This window comes from Mus caroli, chromosome 7 (genome assembly GCF_900094665.2).
Source record: "Mus caroli chromosome 7, CAROLI_EIJ_v1.1, whole genome shotgun sequence".
NCBI lineage: Eukaryota > Metazoa > Chordata > Mammalia > Rodentia > Muridae > Mus > Mus caroli.
The window spans coordinates 136186907-136205608 of NC_034576.1; the positions used below are offsets into that span (position 1 = coordinate 136186907).

Here is an 18702-nt window from a genome sequence, read left to right on the forward strand (position 1 = left end):
CCCCTCCCCTTCTCTTCTCTTCTCTTTCTCTCTCTCTCTCTCTCTCTGCTTACTGATTACAGAAGCAGTGTGGGCAGCTGCCTCATGCTTTTGCCCTTATGGTTAGGGTTGTCCTTGCTTAACCTTATCCACCATGATGGACTTTAGTCTCAAACTGTGAACCCAACCTAACCCTTGTGCCCTGAAGTTACTTTGATCATGTATTTTGTCACAGAAGCAAGAAAAGCAATTCAGACAGTGGTCACCCTATAGTCCAGGGACAACACAGAATAAGTCTCCTTTATAATAGTACCATGAAGACTATTTTCAAATAGCATGGGGAAGGAAACCTCTAATATATAAAATCTGGTGTCATACATGTCATATTATATACTTAAAATCAAGACAGAACTTGCAGGAGTGAAATAATATATTTATTTAATAGGCACAAATAAAGCTCCTGTGGTGATTTGAATATGCTTGGCCCAGGGAGTGGCACTATTGGGAGGTGTGGCCTTGTTGGAGTAGGTGTGTCACTATGGGCATGGGCTTTAAGACCCTCATCCTAACTGCCTGGAAGTCAGTCTTCCACTAGCAGCCGTCAAATGAAGTTATAGAACTCTCAGCTCCTCCTATACCATGCTTGCCTGAATACTGCCATGCTCCTGCCTTGATGATAATGGACTAAACCTATGAACCTGTAAGACATCCTCAATTAAATGTTGTCCTTATAAGAGTTGCCTTGGTCATGGTGTCTGTTCACAGCAGTAAAACCTAACTAAGGTAACTTCTATCCCAATATTTTAATTTTATTATTTTTTTGTGGTGCTGGGAATTAAACTTAGGGTTTCATGGATGCTAGGCAAGAGATCTATCATGGAGCTTCCCTTCCAGCCCTTGATATTTTATTTAGTTGAATTTCAAAAATCATCTTGTACTGCCTCTCACATGGGAAGTTCCAGACTATGGCCAAGGGCTACACAGAATGTGTCAGGGATTTTCCCCACACTGAAGGCTCTTCCTGCAGGGCAGGAAGAACCAGAGAAAAGAATGGACACACAGGATATGGACAGGTATTTACAGAGGACCAAATGGTGCCGGAAGAGCTGAGGTGAGTGAGCATATGCCATCCACATGGCTCAAGGTAGAGCTGCACTAGATGGAGGCTTCATGGAGAGGTGTCTCTTGATTTGGCCTTGGCAGGAGAGTAGACTTTGCAAAGGCCAACTGAGCCAAGGCAGGGGGCAAGCAGGGATGACAACAAGAAACATGCATGGGACATGCTCGGGACACAGCTAGAAAACAGCATGGCGGAACAGGGCAGCTCCCTCAGGGAAGAGGGCATGGAACTAAAGAAGAAGGCTGGTTCAGGGCTGGGGAGTCTTCAGCGAGTAAAATGCATGCCGACCTGAGGTCAGATGCCCAGCACTCTGAGGAGAAGCTGAATGTGGCACTGTGCATCTATACCCCAAGCACTGGAGAGGGAGAGGCAGGCCTGACTGAAAGCTGATCTAGCTGAACTGGTGAGCTCCAGACTCAGAAAGAGATCTTGTTTCAAAAAATATGATAGAGATCAATAGAAGACACTCAGGGCTCACCTCTGAGCTCCACATGTGCACATATGAGGGTGAGTTCATTTACCCACTACACACATACAAACATACACAAACATACACACAGACAGACACAGACAGACACACAAACACGCATACATGCACACACACACACACACACATGCATGCACACACATATGTGCACATGTGGTTTCTAGGTCTAAACTACAAGAGGAACAGCTATAAATCTATGAATTTAACAGAATTGGATGCACTTTGTCCATCATTATGGGCAGCCAATGAAGAGGCACTTGTATAAGCCAATTCTCTGTGTGGACTGAGAATACCCAGATATTTCCATGCCCCTGGGTTTCCAAAACATACCATACTTAGCACAAAATCTACCCCTATTTTCTATCTTAATGTCTATCATGCTGGGACCACTACGGATAAATACAGTTCTTTATTTCCAGCCCTGATCGATTCTTCTGTCAGGGAGCTGTAGATTGCATACAGAGTTCTGCTTCTCTCATGGAAAGATAAAGTTGACAGCATGGGTCTGTGATTTCTCTGTTGAGTGCTCTGTGTTAGATTGGCAAGAAGATCTCAGAAGGGCAGGGGAGGTAGGAACACAGTCACAACGACTGCACAACATTCTTCAGTCAGTTCTGGAGTCTGTGGTTAGTGACAAGGAAAGAAATGCTTTCCAGCAGTTGGGGATGGGAGGTGGGTGCGGATGCAGACATGGTTGTGTCTGGGTGACTTTGCTAAATGGGGATTACCTGTGTCTCTATAGGAGTCTGGAGAGTTCAGGCAGTTTCTGGGAATAGATATTTAGTGGGCAGTGCAGGGAGAATAAAGTATGTGGTGGCTGGCGTGGCAGGTACCTGGGGCTGCTTGCCACCTTAGGATGTGTTGTGCAGCTGTCTCCTCTGGGTTGGGTATGATAACTGCTATCAGTGCTCCCTGGTGGAGAAATGGGAAGGATCATGGGACCCTCAAGGCTTAAAGGTGGATAACAGAAGCCAGGTGTAGTGGCACATGCTCGTAATCCTAGCACCAGGGTGGCAGTGGCAGGAGGATTAGAAATCAAGACAAGCCTTGGCTACATAGCAAGTTCAGGGACAGCCTTGGCTATGTGAGACCTTGTCTTAAGAAATAAAATGGTAAAGCTAAACAAATCAAGACAAGGAAGGAATGGGCCATGGGCTAGGAAGCTCTTCTGTAGTAGCTGTCTGTAAGTTGCTCCAAAGATTTCCCTGTGGTGCCACCCATGTTCCCGTGAGTAACCCCAACACATGCATTGGCTTGACTAGCAGTTTACAGGGATAGAAGCCTTTCTCAGGTCTATGAATGTCTTCTCCACCTGGGGTACATACATATTTCTTTATATGCCCCCAGGAGAGGTCCTACATTAGAGTCTTACTCTGGGAACCCCCTGTACAGTAGTTCTAGATAGCTATGGTCACTGGCTTATAAACTGTTTTTTAATCAAATGTGTCCACCTTGTTCTCGGCACTCATCCAGACTTTGATGTCTTCATAGAGACCCCCTGACAACTGGATGTCCCCACTGATCAGGAATCTCAGTGTCGCTCCACCATGGCAAGCTCAGCATCCTTGGTTTCCCTTTGTCCTTCTTGCTAATGTTCACCATTGCTCTTGATGCTGCCAATCCTTTCCTATTCTGTGTCAGCAAAACTAAACACATAAGGTTTGAGCCAGAGCATCTATCCATGTGCCACTGTGACTCTCCCAAGGGTGGGCAATGAACTCGTCAGCACAATTAAGATGCACTTGGGAGATGTTTGCTGAACTTGAGAAGTCCTCACGCTTCCATCCCTACCCCCTCAGGATATAAGCTTACTAATGCCAGCAGCTTCTTGCCATCAGAATATAATTCAATATGATGAAAACTAAACTGTGCTCATTATAGTCTAAGTGCCAGTCCCTGGCACCATCAATTCACATAGCCTCCAGTGTGGTAGTGTTAGGATTGGAGCCTTCAGAGAGATGAGGAGTTTGGTTAAGGGCATGCATGAGAGCAGAGTCACAGGAAGGATTTACAAAGGGAACCAACTCCAGAGCTTCCTATCTCCACACACACAGAAGGAAGTCATGAGTGTATATTAACACAGTGCCAAACAAAAGCCCAGAGATGAGCTCTCAGAAGGAAACGTATCATGTCAGCACCTTGATCCTAAACTCAGCCTCTTGGGCTGTGGGAAGTTTCAGTCACCTACTCTGAGGAATTTTGTGTGGTTCAAGCTAAAATATTGTCTCAGGTTATAGTTATGAATATATATACACACACAATCACATATATGCATACAGTAGCATTTAGTAAAAATAGAGGCCATGGATTTGAAGGATAACATGGGGGGGCAGTTATGGAAAGGCTTAGAGGCAGGAATGGAAGGGAAAACTATTGCATTTAATTATAATCTCAAAAATGAAAATAAATGTTAAAAGGTAAACAAAATCTTTCTAAAATTTAAAAACAGGCAAACAAATAGACAGACAGACGCTGTCTTAGAATAAACCATCACAGAAGAAAGTCAAAGCTGTAGTTCGAGAGAAGTCAAGTCTGATACCACTATTTGAGATCCTGGGTTCAACCTCGCCTGAAGACTTCTGAACTTTCCAATGGCCAGGGTCTGCCTTCCCATCAGGTTGTTTGTCTTTAAGACAGTTTGAAGATGTCCTTTTCTTCTTTGCACATGGGGGGATGGAGCTTAGGGCCAACGAGGTGTCCATGGTCCCACAGCTGGCTTGCTGCCTGATTACTGTGTTTCCACCAGCGGTCTCAGCCTGCCAACCCTCAATGGTCTATTCACCTTCACCTCACAGACTACCTTTCTGGTTGCTGTGATCAGATACCCCACAGGAAGTAACCTAAGAAACGAAGGGTTATTCCAGCTCTTGGTTTAGGATATACTCTTACGGCATGTGATGGGAGAGGCTTAGAACTGGGTTGACTGGGGAGGAGAAAGGGAGGTCATTTGGAAGCAGCGAAGGGTTGTAAAGTCCAGCCTTCCCCCACTCAGTGATTCACTCTTTGCAGCTGGTCTGCCCCTCTAAAGGCCCCGTAACCTCCAGTGTCAGCATCACCAAATGGGGACCAAATGCTCCAACATATAAGCCTTTGGGAGACCTGTTCTATTAAAACCAGGATAAGGTTTGCCCTCATTTTGTTACCAAGCTCTGCCTACCTGTGTCTCTTCTACAATTGATCTTGATTTCTATGAACCCTGGCTCCTGTACACCCCAAACTCTCTCTTGTGTCAGACTGCATTACCATGCTCTTTCTACTGTCCCCTCTGATGTCATTTTCCTTTGCCACTTCTCTTCTTCCTTTTTCAGCCAAGCATTGCTGCTTTGCTCTAGTGTCGTGTGCATGCTATTTCTTGCTTCCTGCAACATCTGTGCCTTGCCTTCATCTTTGCATCTTGGACTACTTCCTCTTATCCTTTTCATCAGCTTCATTTCTCTTCATGATGGCTTCTGTCACCCACTCTCTGTCCATTGCCCCCTCCCAGGAACACAGTTTATTTACTGTGGTATCCCTAAGGTCTAGAATAGCACTGGAGATGGGGTAGTGCCCCATGAACCAATGAGTAACCAGAGAGAAGTGAATGAAAACAAGACGCTGCCTTCCTTTCTTAGACCAAGAGATACACTGAAGCTCAATGGGATTCCATCGATACCATGTCAAAGATGCGTAAAGCAATTCAGTGTTTGTGTGTGTGGTAAGCGGTCGATTACATGTTCATTTGTGTGTGTGTTGTATTGTTATGTGTCTGTAGGCTGTGGCATGTGTGTAATGTGTGTCTCATTCTCCCCAGATCCTTAAGGAATTCACAGAAATGGCAGTTACTGTAGACATATAAAACACAATCCCACCCTGTCATTTAAGCTGGTACATTTTTTTTTTCTCTCCTCCCTCCCATAGAGCCTCACTCTGGTGCCCTGGCCAGATGACAGTTCACAACTCAGCCCATAAGTATAGTAAAAAAAAAAAAAAACAAAAAAACAAAAAACGTCAAGACAAGTAGCTTCCCCAGTAGTGACAGGTTGACATGGAAGGATAGGGATGGGGGTAACTCCAGGGTGACAGAGGTCATCACTTCCTACTCTTATCCACAGCTCAGGAAAAACCTGCTCAGGTGGGCCTGAGGTCAACTCCACATGGTCAATGTTAAGTTAGTGTTTACTCTTCCCCAGTGAGAAGGCAGGGATTAAATATGTTTTGATTAAGCAAGATGCTATGATATTAATAAACAATACCACATCTCTTAGCACTTGGAGGTTTCAAGCATCAGGGCCATGAACACAAAAGCTCCTTCACGCAATGACTGTGTTCTTTCATTTTCTGGCAGTGTTGGAGACTGGATGTATGGGTTTGTGTAGCTAGGCATTTTTATCACTGAGCCAAAGCCTCAGCCCCAGCCCATGCTTGGCTGCTGAAACTCAGGTAGGTTCTGTGGTTCTCAGACCCCCACCCCACCATCCCAGCTGGAGAACAGAATTTAAAGAGGGGGAAATGAAGGGGAAGTGAAGATACTGGATCAGCTGTGTAATTTGCAAGTAGCTACACAGGCCTCATCCCTCTAGCCTAGGCTGAGGAACACTTGTATTGTCCACGTGTCTTCTCTCAGGGCCTTCAAGTGAGTGCAGAGACAGGGGTGGTCTACAGTTGGTTAAATCGGAGCTTTGGTGGTCACATCCACTTACCGGAGACCAGAGCAAGTACTGAGACTGACCACTGATGCAGCATCGCCTTGCACATGTCCATGGTAGTAACAATGATCCTGAAAGGGATCGAGGGGAAATCAGTCAATCAATCAATCAATTAATCTATCAATCAATACATCTTCCTCCGACTTAGAATCATCCAGGTTTCTCTAATCTCCTCTCCTTACATTAGCTATAGGACATACTGTATGACATAGGCTGCCTTACCATTCAATGCTAAGCCCAGTGTGACTTGCCCAAGCCTATGGTTAGAGTATCAGACCTGCTTAGAGACTATCAGAAGGGTTTGGACACGTTTGATCAGCCTCCATTCTCACATGTCTGTCACCCCCCAAGGAGAGCCCTGATGTCCACTGTTGTACAAAACGCAGCAGTAGAACAAATCACACTGACACCCCTGGTTTTCCCTCATGTAAATTGTTTCCAGTAAAAAAGCAGAGGAAATGATGGGGGTATTTAAGCACACTGTGAGATGCACTAAATCCTAGCCAGAATGGATGGCTTAGGAACTTAAGAGCAGACAGGGATGGTGAAGAATGAAAGAAGAGATCTCACAGAGTCACCTATACAGAGCTTAGGAGCAAGGTCACTGAGGGAGGTCTCAGAAGAAAAAAAAATCCCTGTAGGTAACATCCTCAAAGAAACCTCAGTACAGATGCCTCCTGGGAGGACAGATCTCTGTCCAGATTCAAGGTTAATTGTGCTGGTGAAAAAAGGTTGAGTCGCAGCTCCAATTAAACAGCTGATTGACAAGGACTGGCCGCTCATACCCAGCACTCCTCACCCAGGACTCCAGCAGCATGGCAGCTTTTTGTAAGAAAGGGACCATTCCTTCTAAGTGACAATAAGGTTTCAGCCTGCCTCTGACATGCCCATGTCACCTCACAGGTGCCTTGCTCCTACTGATGACAGTCATTCACAAATACAATCTTAAGTTTGCTAAGAAAAATGACTGGGGCTGGAAAGATGGTTCAGTGGCTAAGAGCATTTGCTGTTCCTGCAGAGGATGGGGGTTTGGTTCCCAGCGCCGGCTCTGTACCTCACAACCATCTGTAATTCAGTTCCAGGGAAGCAGATCTGATACCCTTTTCCAGCCTCCATGGGCACCTGAGTGCATGTGGCACACATAAACTCATGCACCGCCACCACTGCCACCACCACCACTGTCACTATCAATTAACAAACAAACAAACAAACAAACACCAGATGAATTTGAGTAACAGGGAAATCCTTGCTATCATGAGAAATTTGCTAAGATAATCTCATCTCAACAATACAAGAGGATAAAATTCTTGGGTCATCTAAAAGGCAAAGGATGAAGGGAGGTGAGAAGGCTGCAGGGAGACAGGTAGTGCTGTTTGAGCTTTTTATTTTCTGACTTTAGAGTTCTTTATATAGATTCAGGATGTTAATATTTTATTGCCAATATTGTGCAAGAAAATTCTTTGAACCCAACCATTACTGCCCAGAGTTTCTGGCTTTATAAATTCGAGTCTCTTTTGTCCCCTAAATTTACTGTTACTAAAGACAGCTTTCTTTGAGGTCACGGGTACATGCCTTTTATTTTCTTCTATTTACATAGTCTTGAGAGTAGCTCTTTAATCTCCCCAGGATTTATTTACAACCTGGAAGTACAGGCCTAGTTTATGCTGGCTCCTACAAGCTCACACCAGCCATTAGTCACCACTGCGCATCAGTTTTCTCCCAACACTCTGGCAAGTGCTATGCTTGTGACTTTTCTTGTTTCTGTGATACCTGGTAGAAACTTCAAGGAGAAAGAATTTCTTTCGGCTCCTGGTCCATTGTGGCAGGGGAGGCACAGTGGACTTCTTGGCAGAGAGGGATGCTGCTTGCTCCTCCGTGACAACAAAGAAGTAGAGAGTGGCTTAGCCCTAGTGACCCACTTCCTACAACAAGGCCTCCCCCAGTAGAACCACCAGCTGAGGACTTAGTGACCAAGCATGCAAGACATTCAAACATAGCATATGGGAATACTCAGGGTATGTCTATGTCTCTTCTTTGTTTTATAGTCCACCAAGGATGGCTCAACTGTCCACTCCTAAGCCAGTTCCACTCTTTTAATTACAATTGCTCTACGTGACAACTGGATAGCCATCAGAGCTAATTCTCTTTTACAATTAAGATTACATTCCCCTGCCATACATTTCACTATTTTAAGGCACGGCATGTCAGCATTGTAATGGTGTCCTGCTTAGAGTACACAGAGTACCTGAAGTCCTCCATCACTGAAATCCATAAGGATGCACAACCATCTCCACCATCTCATTTCAGAGCATTTTAATGACCCCACAGAGACACCTGGAACCCCACAGTCCCTCCTCACCACCCCTGGCAACCACCAGTCTCCCCTCTGTCCCTATGGATTTGCATGTTCTGTTCATTTTATGTAAATGGAAGCCTGCAATACATGGCCCCGTGCCTGGCTTCTTTCACGCAGCATAATGTTTTCCAGGTTCCATCATGAACTCTGCTTTTTCTTGCCGAAGATTATTTCACTGCACATGCTGTGGTATGGACAGCTGGTGTCCAGAGGTCAGGGCTGGAGAAGAAATTACCTACAGATGGAAAACCGCAAAGGCAGTGGCCGATGGAGGGGCACACAGTTCAGGGAGCACCCATGCTGACACAGGAGCATGGAGTGCCTAGCAATCTCTCTCTCCTCCATGGGACTGTCATTTTCAGTGAGCAGTGGCTTGGTTCAATTCAGGGACTGAGAGGGGATGTGGTTGCTTGGCCAGCCACATCAGATATCTCGTAGAACATCAAGGAGGGGAGACAAGGATAGGAGTGTGCCTCCTCGCCTGTGTACATTTTGAATGACCCTGCTCTTCCCCTTTACTTTCAGGGAGTCATGTAAAAGTTTGTTCACACGAGGGATGCATGTAACTGGACAGAAATATCTCAGGGCATCAGGGGGATCTTGGTCCCCTCCCAGGCTGTGCTATACAGGCTGGAGGTGGGGGGTGGGTTCTAGCCCTGGGCCCCTGTAGGAATGTCAAAGCTGAAGGAGACACTGAGTAGGACAGCATAGCAGCTGCTATTGGAGTTTGGGCTGCCCAGATGAGTGGGATCACTAGCCTTTGAGATCTGTCTTAAGAGTTTCCCTCATTTGGGGGAGGGGATGATAAACCACACAGTGACAATAATTACTGACTTCTGAAATTTGAAACTCATTTGTTCTCAGGTTCTGTTGTTAATGGATTATTTATCAAGTGTACTTTCTAATTAAATACACAGGAATACAAGCTCATTAAAGCGCGGGCTGAGAACAAATTAGTATCAAACTAATTTTCAGTTCAATAACTTGAAATATTGCTTTTATGAAGCAGGGGAAGTGGAGTTTAGTGTTCATAAACCATTCCTTGAAGTCAACTACCCTACCCATCTTCATTGTCATGAGCGCTCACAACTTACTTCTCAGGTTACCTGAGTTAGCTCATGAGCCCCTTGCTCACTCCTAACAGGGATTAACCTCTTAGACTGCAGAGCACAGTCACTCGATTCTCCCAGACAATTCCAATTTCCTGAAATTCAGTTTTTTTCAACATGACTCACCACATGCAAATGAACATGATTTCATTTTGATGAAGTTGTGAGTCACTGTCTGGATAACGTCATGACTCAGAAAGACAGAGTTGGGCCCTCCATGTATTGGTTGAGAAATTGGATTGTGGTAGAGTTATATTTTATGACCCTGTAGGGACCTTGACTCCTAAGGCAGGGTCAGAGGCAAAGGGATCTTTACAGGTCCCTGAGTGGAGACCAGCAAAACTCACTTTGGTCCACAGGCTAGTATGTACCTGTATCTGAAATCAGCTGGTCCCTATGCTTAGACTCTCAGATGCTCAGACCAATCAGATCTTCTAGGCATATGAACACTTGGCCCATAGGTTCTGGATGTGCCACACAGCAGGAGACATGACAGGCACCCAGCAGTCAGAGATCTGTGCCCAACCTAGAGAACCCTGGATCTGCCTTACCACAGGGGTCCTTGCTGGGTAAATGTGGCTATTGGCCTCTGTATAGCCATCTCAGACCTCAACCCTCTCCTTTCTCTGATTGCCCCCAAAGCACCCAACTGCACAGCCCCCTGACTCTAAAGATGTTCTGAACGAGATCATGCCCTCCTAGGACCATCTTCTTTGCTTCGTTCTGCTGATCCAATGCATTCTGCTTCTCCCAACAAAACCTCATGGGGAAGAGAGTCTTGAACATGCACAACCACAAAATTACATCTCTCCCTTCACAAAAGCTCCAGCGGTGCATTTTATACACTTATTATTTAACCGAATGCGTTTCCCCACTCCAGTAAAATACCGTTTTCCTTCAGCTTAATACTATCAATCAAACCTAATGGTGGGTAACAGGAAGCTGGAGTAACAACTCTTGAACCTGAAAATTGGTAGCCCTCAACTCCATGCCCTGCGGGAAGTCAAATCAAACTCCTGCTACCCCCCTCTCTGTGGACTAGGAGAAAGGGGATTTTATATGCTGAAGTGGTTGCAAAAGTGGCCCAACTTTGCGATTTAAAAGGACGTTTAGAAGACAGCGTCTGGGAGGGTGTGGTAAGAGAATGGTGTTTTCGATGAGCTTCCAAGGGCCTTGACCACCACTTTCATAGTCAATACAGTTGATTTGATATTTTAAGGAAAGATGTTTTTAGCTGGAAAGAAGTTGGGGCCATCTAAGGCCAACCATGCTTTTCCAGTGAACTTCTTGCCCAAAGGATGTGGAAGCTGAGGTCATGATTGTTTAACTGCCATTAAAGGTAACAGAGGTGGCAGATGGCAGGGTAGAACTTCGAACCACGGCCTGTTCACTCCAGGAAGGCTCCCCACTATGCCCCACTGCTAGGGACATATGCCCTGTACCCTCCTGAGCCTCTCCTTTCTCAGAAAAAGCTTCCACCTACAATGGAAGCTTGTGCTCTACACTCTCCTGCAGAGTCTCATGCTGTCATCACTCATGGGACCAAAGGAGAAAGGAGTTACTTCCAAAGGAAGAAAAAAATGCAGATGAGAGAGAGAGAGAGAGAGAGAGAGAGAGAGAGAGAGAGAGAGAGAATGAATGAATATGAACGAGTGTGTGTGTGTGTCCGGCCACTCCACAGTTCATCAGGTCAGGCTTTTATTCTCTCATACAGAACACCAATCGCCAACAAGAGCACATACCTCAAGCAAAGGGAACGGTGACTTTGCAAGCCTGTATGTTGGCAAAGCCATCTGTCCCATGCTTAGCCCCGAGTATATGTGTGCCCAGGATGCAACTGTGGAGAAGACAGTGGGCACACCCATCCTCCCAGGACTGTCTCTGCTCTCCAGCTCTAACAAGAACCATGTCTGGTGACCGAATGCTCAGGCCTAACCATAGGGACCACTGTAGTTACTTGGCTGTACCGGAATCTGGATGAATGGATGAAGGTGTCACACTCCTGTTCATTGTGACCTTCTGAGAGGTCAAGAAGCCCATCTGTGGTTGTGATGCTGCCAAGATCAACCTGGGCTGCAAGTCTTGGGCTGAGACTTGTGAGTGTCTCAGTGCTTAAATCTGTAAAATGGAATGGCTTTTAATCCACTGGGGTTTTAGAGATCTAAGAAACATGGTGTGGAGAAGTAATCTGTAAGATGTAAGCCATTTTTGCAAATACTAAAACAAGTGTATGCCTAAGTCAGCTACTGTGCACTCTTTCTGCTAACTGCTCTCCCCTGGACCACATATTTTTATGGCATAAAGGAATAGAGGAGGGCAAGAGGAGCTGACTTGCCAGAGAGAAAGGTGCACCCCTGACTTGCATACCCTCATTCATTTCTACAGTGCAGTTCCAGATCCAGGGGTTGGTTTCATGTAGATACCAGGAGGGAAGGGAACGGGGTGGGCAGAGTTAGCAGACCTTCAGGCCCAGCTGCCTTTGATGGACATTCCTGAGCCTCGAGAGTCCAGTGGCTAAAGTATTCACTCACGTACCCACTCCAGATGCAGCCCCATCTCTTGCCTAGCCACAAGATTCAGAGGATCTCAGGGTACAACAGAGTAATGGGCTGTTGTAAGCTGCTGTCACCATGGTGGTGCGCTAACCTTCCCAAAGGCCTGGCTGTGTGCGGTCCTTGTGTCTGCTGCTTTGCCTCTGCATTACATGTCTGGTGAAGCACTCCAGCCAAGCTGGGGTTTATACCCAGTTAGAGTGGAACCATGGCTGCTGTCCTAAGGCCTAAGGCTACTGAACCCAAACTGAAGACCCATATCTAAGAAGTCCTACAAATTTTGATACCATTAGAGTAAGACGGACACCACAGCCTATAAATGGCCTTGGAAACTCCCTTGGTTTTCCATGAGTGATTCTTCTAGGTATGTTTAGACTTCTTGCCTTCTCTCCATCTCAATACACCTGGTCTTTATAGTAGAGACTGTCTATTCAACCTCTAGCTCATCTAGGCGAGCCACTTGCCTGGTCCTATCATAGCCTCTCCCAAGCCCTCAGAGCCCCAGCATACCCATGACACACCTTAAAGGGACATTTCAGTGGCTTCCAAACATCCTTCTATCATGACTTTGTTCCAAGTCACTCTAAGCTTGGTCACCTTTGCATAACGCTGCCGCTCCCCTCTCTCCCCTCTTCCCCCACCCTCCCTGCACTGGAAAAACTGTAGCAGTGTCCTGGAATGCTCTCCTTCTCCTGACCCTGGGTGAATGCCTCCTCCAGCTTTAAATTTTGGTCCACAAGTTCTTTCCTCCATGCAGCCTTCTCTGACACCTCAGACAAGATCAGGCCCTTGTAACCTTTCCATCAGGAAACTTAGTACAGACAGCTGTGGGTGCTGGAACCACACCCGTCCCCTCCTTTCTCTCCGTGAGTCTCCTCACCTGTATTTAACCCTGCTGTATTCTCAGTGGTGGGTACAGAGCATGGCCCAAGCAGTTGTCCAGTCAACATGTGGGCAACAGACAGATATGTTATTACCAAACACTGTAGGCACTGAGAGAGCTGGCCGGCTACTCCAGTCTCCCCAGGGCTTCTGTGGGAATGTGAATAGCCCACATGGCATGCCTATGGTCACCCACAGGCCATATTAGGAGTGACAGCACAAAAGATAATTCTTCCTTAGATGTAGCCAGCAAAGGACAAACTCAAACATTTCATCTTGGGGAGGAGACACTGGAGATTGATTCCAGAGTTAATGTCAGCCACTTCTCTGAGTCAGGCGGCTGGCCCTAATTGTTGTTATATTAAAAACAACCAAAGCACTCCGGCCAAGTGGTTCTCACTCCACATGTAACTTTAAATTCAGGCTGACCCATTGAGGGATGATTAGAAGGGGCAAGGAGACGAGTCAGCGAATTCCCTTTGTTTTCCAGTCTGAGTCAACAAGAATCAAACTCCCAAGGCTGCATCTGACTCCTCACCAGCAACAAGGCCTAGCTGCTCTGCCCTGACCCTATTCAGGGAGCCAGCTCTTTGGCTCCATATCTTTGCCATAGCTTGGCTGATGCTTTAGTTGGCATGACCAGAATGTCAGTATTTGAGGGGACCCCTCTCTCATGGGTTAGAATGTTTGTTTGACTTGTTTCTTTCTCATTACATAACGACCTCTTGGCCACTAATATGTCTCTCTCTCCCTTTTTCCCCGCCCCTCTTGCTACTTCACTAGCTTGTCTGATGTCAGTACAACTACAAGTGCTTTATTTTATTTTTTTTAAATTCAGATCTATCTACTGATTCTTTGATTTCTTTCTATTTTATACATGGGACTATGGGTCTTAACAAGTCTATTTAACCTATTTACATACAATGAGATTCATACGTTATATTATTCTAATCTTTTTCCTTCCTGTTTTATATTTATCCTCTTTCTTTTCCTGTCTTTTCCTTTTATCCTGCCCTGCACTAGGTTGAAACAAGATTTCCATTGATAGCCTGTTATTTGGAAGAATACACTGTTTTTCTGTTCTTTGGATGTTTATTCTGAAAATGTTCAGGTGCCTCATATTTTACTTATCAAAGCTAATCAGCATGCCTATTATTTTTAGTACAAGGCAAACTCTTAAACTGTTTCAAGTCTACTTCTCCGTCTTGTTTGAGAACGCCTAAACATAGTCCCTCCTAACTGTTATTTTAAATAGATTTATTTGGTGCGATTGTTTTGCTTGCCATTGCCTTCAACCTCCTACCCTGGCATTTAGTTTCCTTCTTGCTGAGCTGTTCTGTGCAGGGCACTCTTGCCTAGATAGCCTTTGTTAGGCTCTGGGAGTGGTAAGTTCTTGACTTGTTGAATAGGTGTGGCTGTGCACTCTTGGCTTTGGAAAGTCATTTCAACATAGAGTTTAGGGTGCTAGCTACTGTAGCTCTCCCTGTAGTTTTAAAAATTAATTATTCTACTTATTTACATCCCAATGTTGCCCCCTTCAGTCCTCCCTCCCAGAGTTCTTCACCCCATTCCTCCCCTTTGCCTCTGAGAGGGTGTTCCCCCTAACTGGGGGAAATTCCCCTTCTCTGGGGTATCAAAGTCTCTACCAGATTATATATTCCTTCCACTGAGGCCAGCCAAGGCAGTCCTCTGCTACATATGTGTGGGGTAAGGGGGCACAGACTTGCTCATGTGTGCTCTTTGGTTGGGGGCGCAGTCTCTGGGAGCTCTGAGGGGGTCCAGGTTTGTTGACACTGTTGGTCTTCCTATGGGGTTGCCATCCCATTCAGTTCCCTCAAACCTTCCCCAAACTCAGGGGTCCCCGACTTCAGTCCAATGGTTGGCTACAGATATCTGCCATCTTTCTCAGTCAGCTGCTGGTAGAGCCTCTCACTCCCTGTAGTTTTAACTCCATCATTGCTGATGAGAACTGTTGGTTCGGTTGTCCTCATTTGCTACAAATTGCTTTGTCTCAGGCAGTTTTAAGACATTCTCTTTGAAATCCTGCAGGTTCTCTGTAAATCACCCTAGAGCATTTCTGGTTTTTTTTTTTTTTTTCTCCCAGGACTGGTGGATTTTTGTGAAGGTTCATAGCTTCGTTCAATCTGGGGACACCACTGTCACATTCTATTTGATTACTGCTTCTTTTCTACACCGAGTGTTGTACATTTGTGGAATTTCCATTAGATCTATCTTGTTCTTCCAATTTTTTCCCTCTGGCTCTTCTCCTATCTCTGTTCTGGGGAGGACTTGTTTTCTCTCTCTGTCTGCCCATGGGAGCTCCTTCACAGTGCATTTGTTCATTGTCTGGCTTGTGATTTTTGCCTTAGGGTTCATCCTTAAAATTTTATTCCCCTTTTTTCCTTTTTGTATAGTCATCTCATACATTGGGGCTGTAGAAAATTCTCTAGGGAACACTCTAACCCTGGATTCAGCCTGGGCTCAAGTAGACTTCCCTGGTTTGGGAGTAGCTTTGAGGTCAATATCTGACTGGGAATACCAGCATGATGATGAAGATGATGATGATATCAGACTCTGGATACGGGCCAACACATCCCCAATGCATATAACACATGTGAAAAGCTGCATGGGGCTCTCTCTCTCTCTCTCTCTCTCTCTCTCTCTCTCTCTCTCTCTGTGTGTGTGTCTCTCTCTCTCTCTCTCTCTCTGTGTGTGTGTGTGTGTGTGTGAGAGAGAGAGAGAGAGAGAGAGAGAGAGAGAGAGAGAGAGAGAGAGAGAGAGAATGATATTCTTTCAGTTCATGGCACCTGGCAGACAATTCTTTCTTGCCTTCTGTAGGCTGGGAGAGTTCTTCACAAGAGCTTCCCTGAGAAGCCAATCTTTATGAGATTCTAACTGCAGACTTCAGTTCTTTCTTCTCCGTGCTAGCACCTGGTCTTTATATTCATCCTCAGTCGCATTCATTCGTTCTCTTGCTTCTCTTCTCAGCTCTGGGTCCTGGGAAGCCTTTTGGGGTCCCATGGCCCAAATTTAGTAGCCAAAGCTCTGGCTATCCCCATCCCCACATATCATTCTGTTAATTTTAGAGAGGGTCTCACTATAGCCTGGGCTAATCTGGAATTCACTATATAGCCTAGGCTGGCCTTGGGTTTGTTGTCATTCTCCTGTGTCCCAAGTGTTTGGATTACAGGTGTGAGTGGTGGGCTACAAGGGAGGTTGAAGTGTTTAAGAACCATTATTATAAGTAAGGTTTGAAAAAAATTTAAGTTACAGGCAGGACTGCTTGCCAAGTCACCTCTAACTCTGGTCAAGCTTTCTGGTAAATAACAACAACCTCCTCTTCTTTTTCCCCCTCCTCCTTATCATCTTTTCCCCCTTCCTCCTCCTTCTCTTCCAATTTTGCATTTAGGCAGGGACTCACTATGTAGCTCTGGGTGTATAAACCAAGTTGGTCTTGAACTCTCTGAGATCCATGTGCCTCTGCCTCCCCAAAGTGCTGAGGTTAAAAGTCAACTTCACCACGTCTGGCTAAAAATCTTTCTTTCTTTTTAAAAAAAATTAACTATTTTTACATTCCATATTTTATTCCCCCCTCTCCACCTTCCAACTATTCCACATCCCATACCCGCTCCTCACCCCCTGTCTCCATGTGCATGTTCCCCCAACCCCTACCCCACCAGACCTTTAAACTCCCTGGGGCCTCCAGTCTCTTAAGGGTTAGGTGCATCATCTCTGAATGAACCAGCCATCCTCTACTGTATATGTGTTAGGGGCCTCATATCAGCTGGTGTATGTTATCTGTTTGGTGGTCCAGTGTTTGAAAGATCTCAGGAGGTCCAGATTAATTGAAACTGCTCGTTCTCATACAGGGTCACCCTTCTCCTTGGCATTTTTCAGCCTTCCCTAATTCAACAATGGGATTCAGCTGCCTCTGTCCATTGGTTGGGTGCAAATATCTGCATCTGACTCTTTCAGCTGCTTGTTGGGTCTTCTGGAGTGAAAAAAATCTTTCTTAAAAAGCCGTTTTTGTTTTTGTTTTGGGGAAGGGTCTCATTTTGTAGTCCAGGCTGTCCTAGAATTTACTCTATAACCTACACTAGCTTCTAACCTCGGTGATCCTCCTGTCTCAGCTTCCTGAGAGCTGGAATGTGAGCCTGGCTTTTCCCAGGATTCTTGGGGCCAAGATGAAGAATCTGGGAGTGTGCTTAGCTCAGAACAAAACAGCTACAAAAGTGTCAGCACAAAGTCCATGCACAGAGTTCTGTTGGCCCAAACATGCAGGAATTACCGTGTGATTTCGAGTGAGAGAGACATCAGTACCATCTTGCAGATAATGGGTCTCTGTGAAGCCATTGGCAATGAGTCCCCTGTGGAAACAGAAATGACAGAAAAAGATGAGTGTGCCATGTATGGATAGACTGCCGAGAACCTCTCAGGGGTGGGGATGAGATACCCCAGGGAGGCTCACAAAGGGCTTCACCTATTCAGGTTTCCAGGGAGAATTTAGAGGGCACCCAAGTAGGAGTCAGCCTACAACAGATGTTTTGAGAAGTTGTTCATGTGGTCCCTTTGAGGTCCCTTTCATTTTTCTGATTCCATTCTTCTCAGGTGCAAAGTTTAGCATTCACCATGTACCTGGACACACATACCCCAACATCATACCTCCATGACACATCATACCCCCCACCGTATCCTACCACCACCAGACCCCGTAGAGGTTTGGTTTGTTGCTATGTATTGTAATGCTAAATACAGGCCTCCAAGGTCTTGTTGCCTTTAGGGGCAAGAGAATCCTTACATCCACCAAGTAATGCTATATGACCTGCATCCTTAATTTAAAATTATTGGTTGAATAAAGATGCCAACAGCCTATAGCAGGGCAGAAGAGAGGTAGGTGGGCTTTCAGTTCCCAGGTTTGGGATATAAGACCATCATCAGAGGAGAGAGAAAGAGATGGTGGAGGGAGGAGAAGACACTGCAGTAAGGGATCATAAGAACTGGCCATGTGGGCTGGCCAGCCAGAGTAAGAGCAGCCCACATGGAACATGGCAAGTCATATCTCAGAGTTATTGGCAGGGAGGTAGACATAATAGCACAGAGGGCAGATATCTGCTCAGGCCTAGTGCTGTAAAGGTTTATTACAAATATAAAAGTTTTGTGATTTTAATCTGGGAACTAGATGATCTCAGGCAGGGTAGAAACCCCCAATTGACTTTAAATATTTTCTACAATAACACCCCAGCACAGTGCATACCATATCCCTTGCCCCAAATCCCATACTTTATTATAGGGGCACAGATTTCCAAGTTGGGAAAACCCATCCCCAGATGTCACATTGTTCCACAAACTACAATCAGTGCTGAAGCCACTTGCAGGGCAAACAGCTTTGGATCCAAAGATATATTCCTCACAGGTGAGAGATCCAGCTATTAATAGTGAGATATCACAGGAGAGGGTAAAACAATAACTAAATATTGTAAGTGATGCAGGGTGCAAACAAAAAAACCCTAAACAAACAAACAACCCCCCAAA

The 18702-nt window shown here is 45.6% G+C and overlaps 1 protein-coding gene across 1 annotated transcript in view; it reads right to left on the reverse strand.

The window, feature by feature from the left end:
- Adam12 (ADAM metallopeptidase domain 12) overlaps nt 1-18702 on the reverse strand; it is a 337673-nt gene that overhangs the window by 111710 nt on the left and 207261 nt on the right. The window contains exons 4-5 of the mRNA XM_021167906.2: nt 17459-17537; nt 6266-6342 (exon numbers count right to left, since the gene is read on the reverse strand). Coding sequence (XP_021023565.1) covers nt 6266-6342; nt 17459-17537 — 156 coding nt within the window. The remainder of the gene's footprint in view (nt 1-6265; nt 6343-17458; nt 17538-18702) is intronic.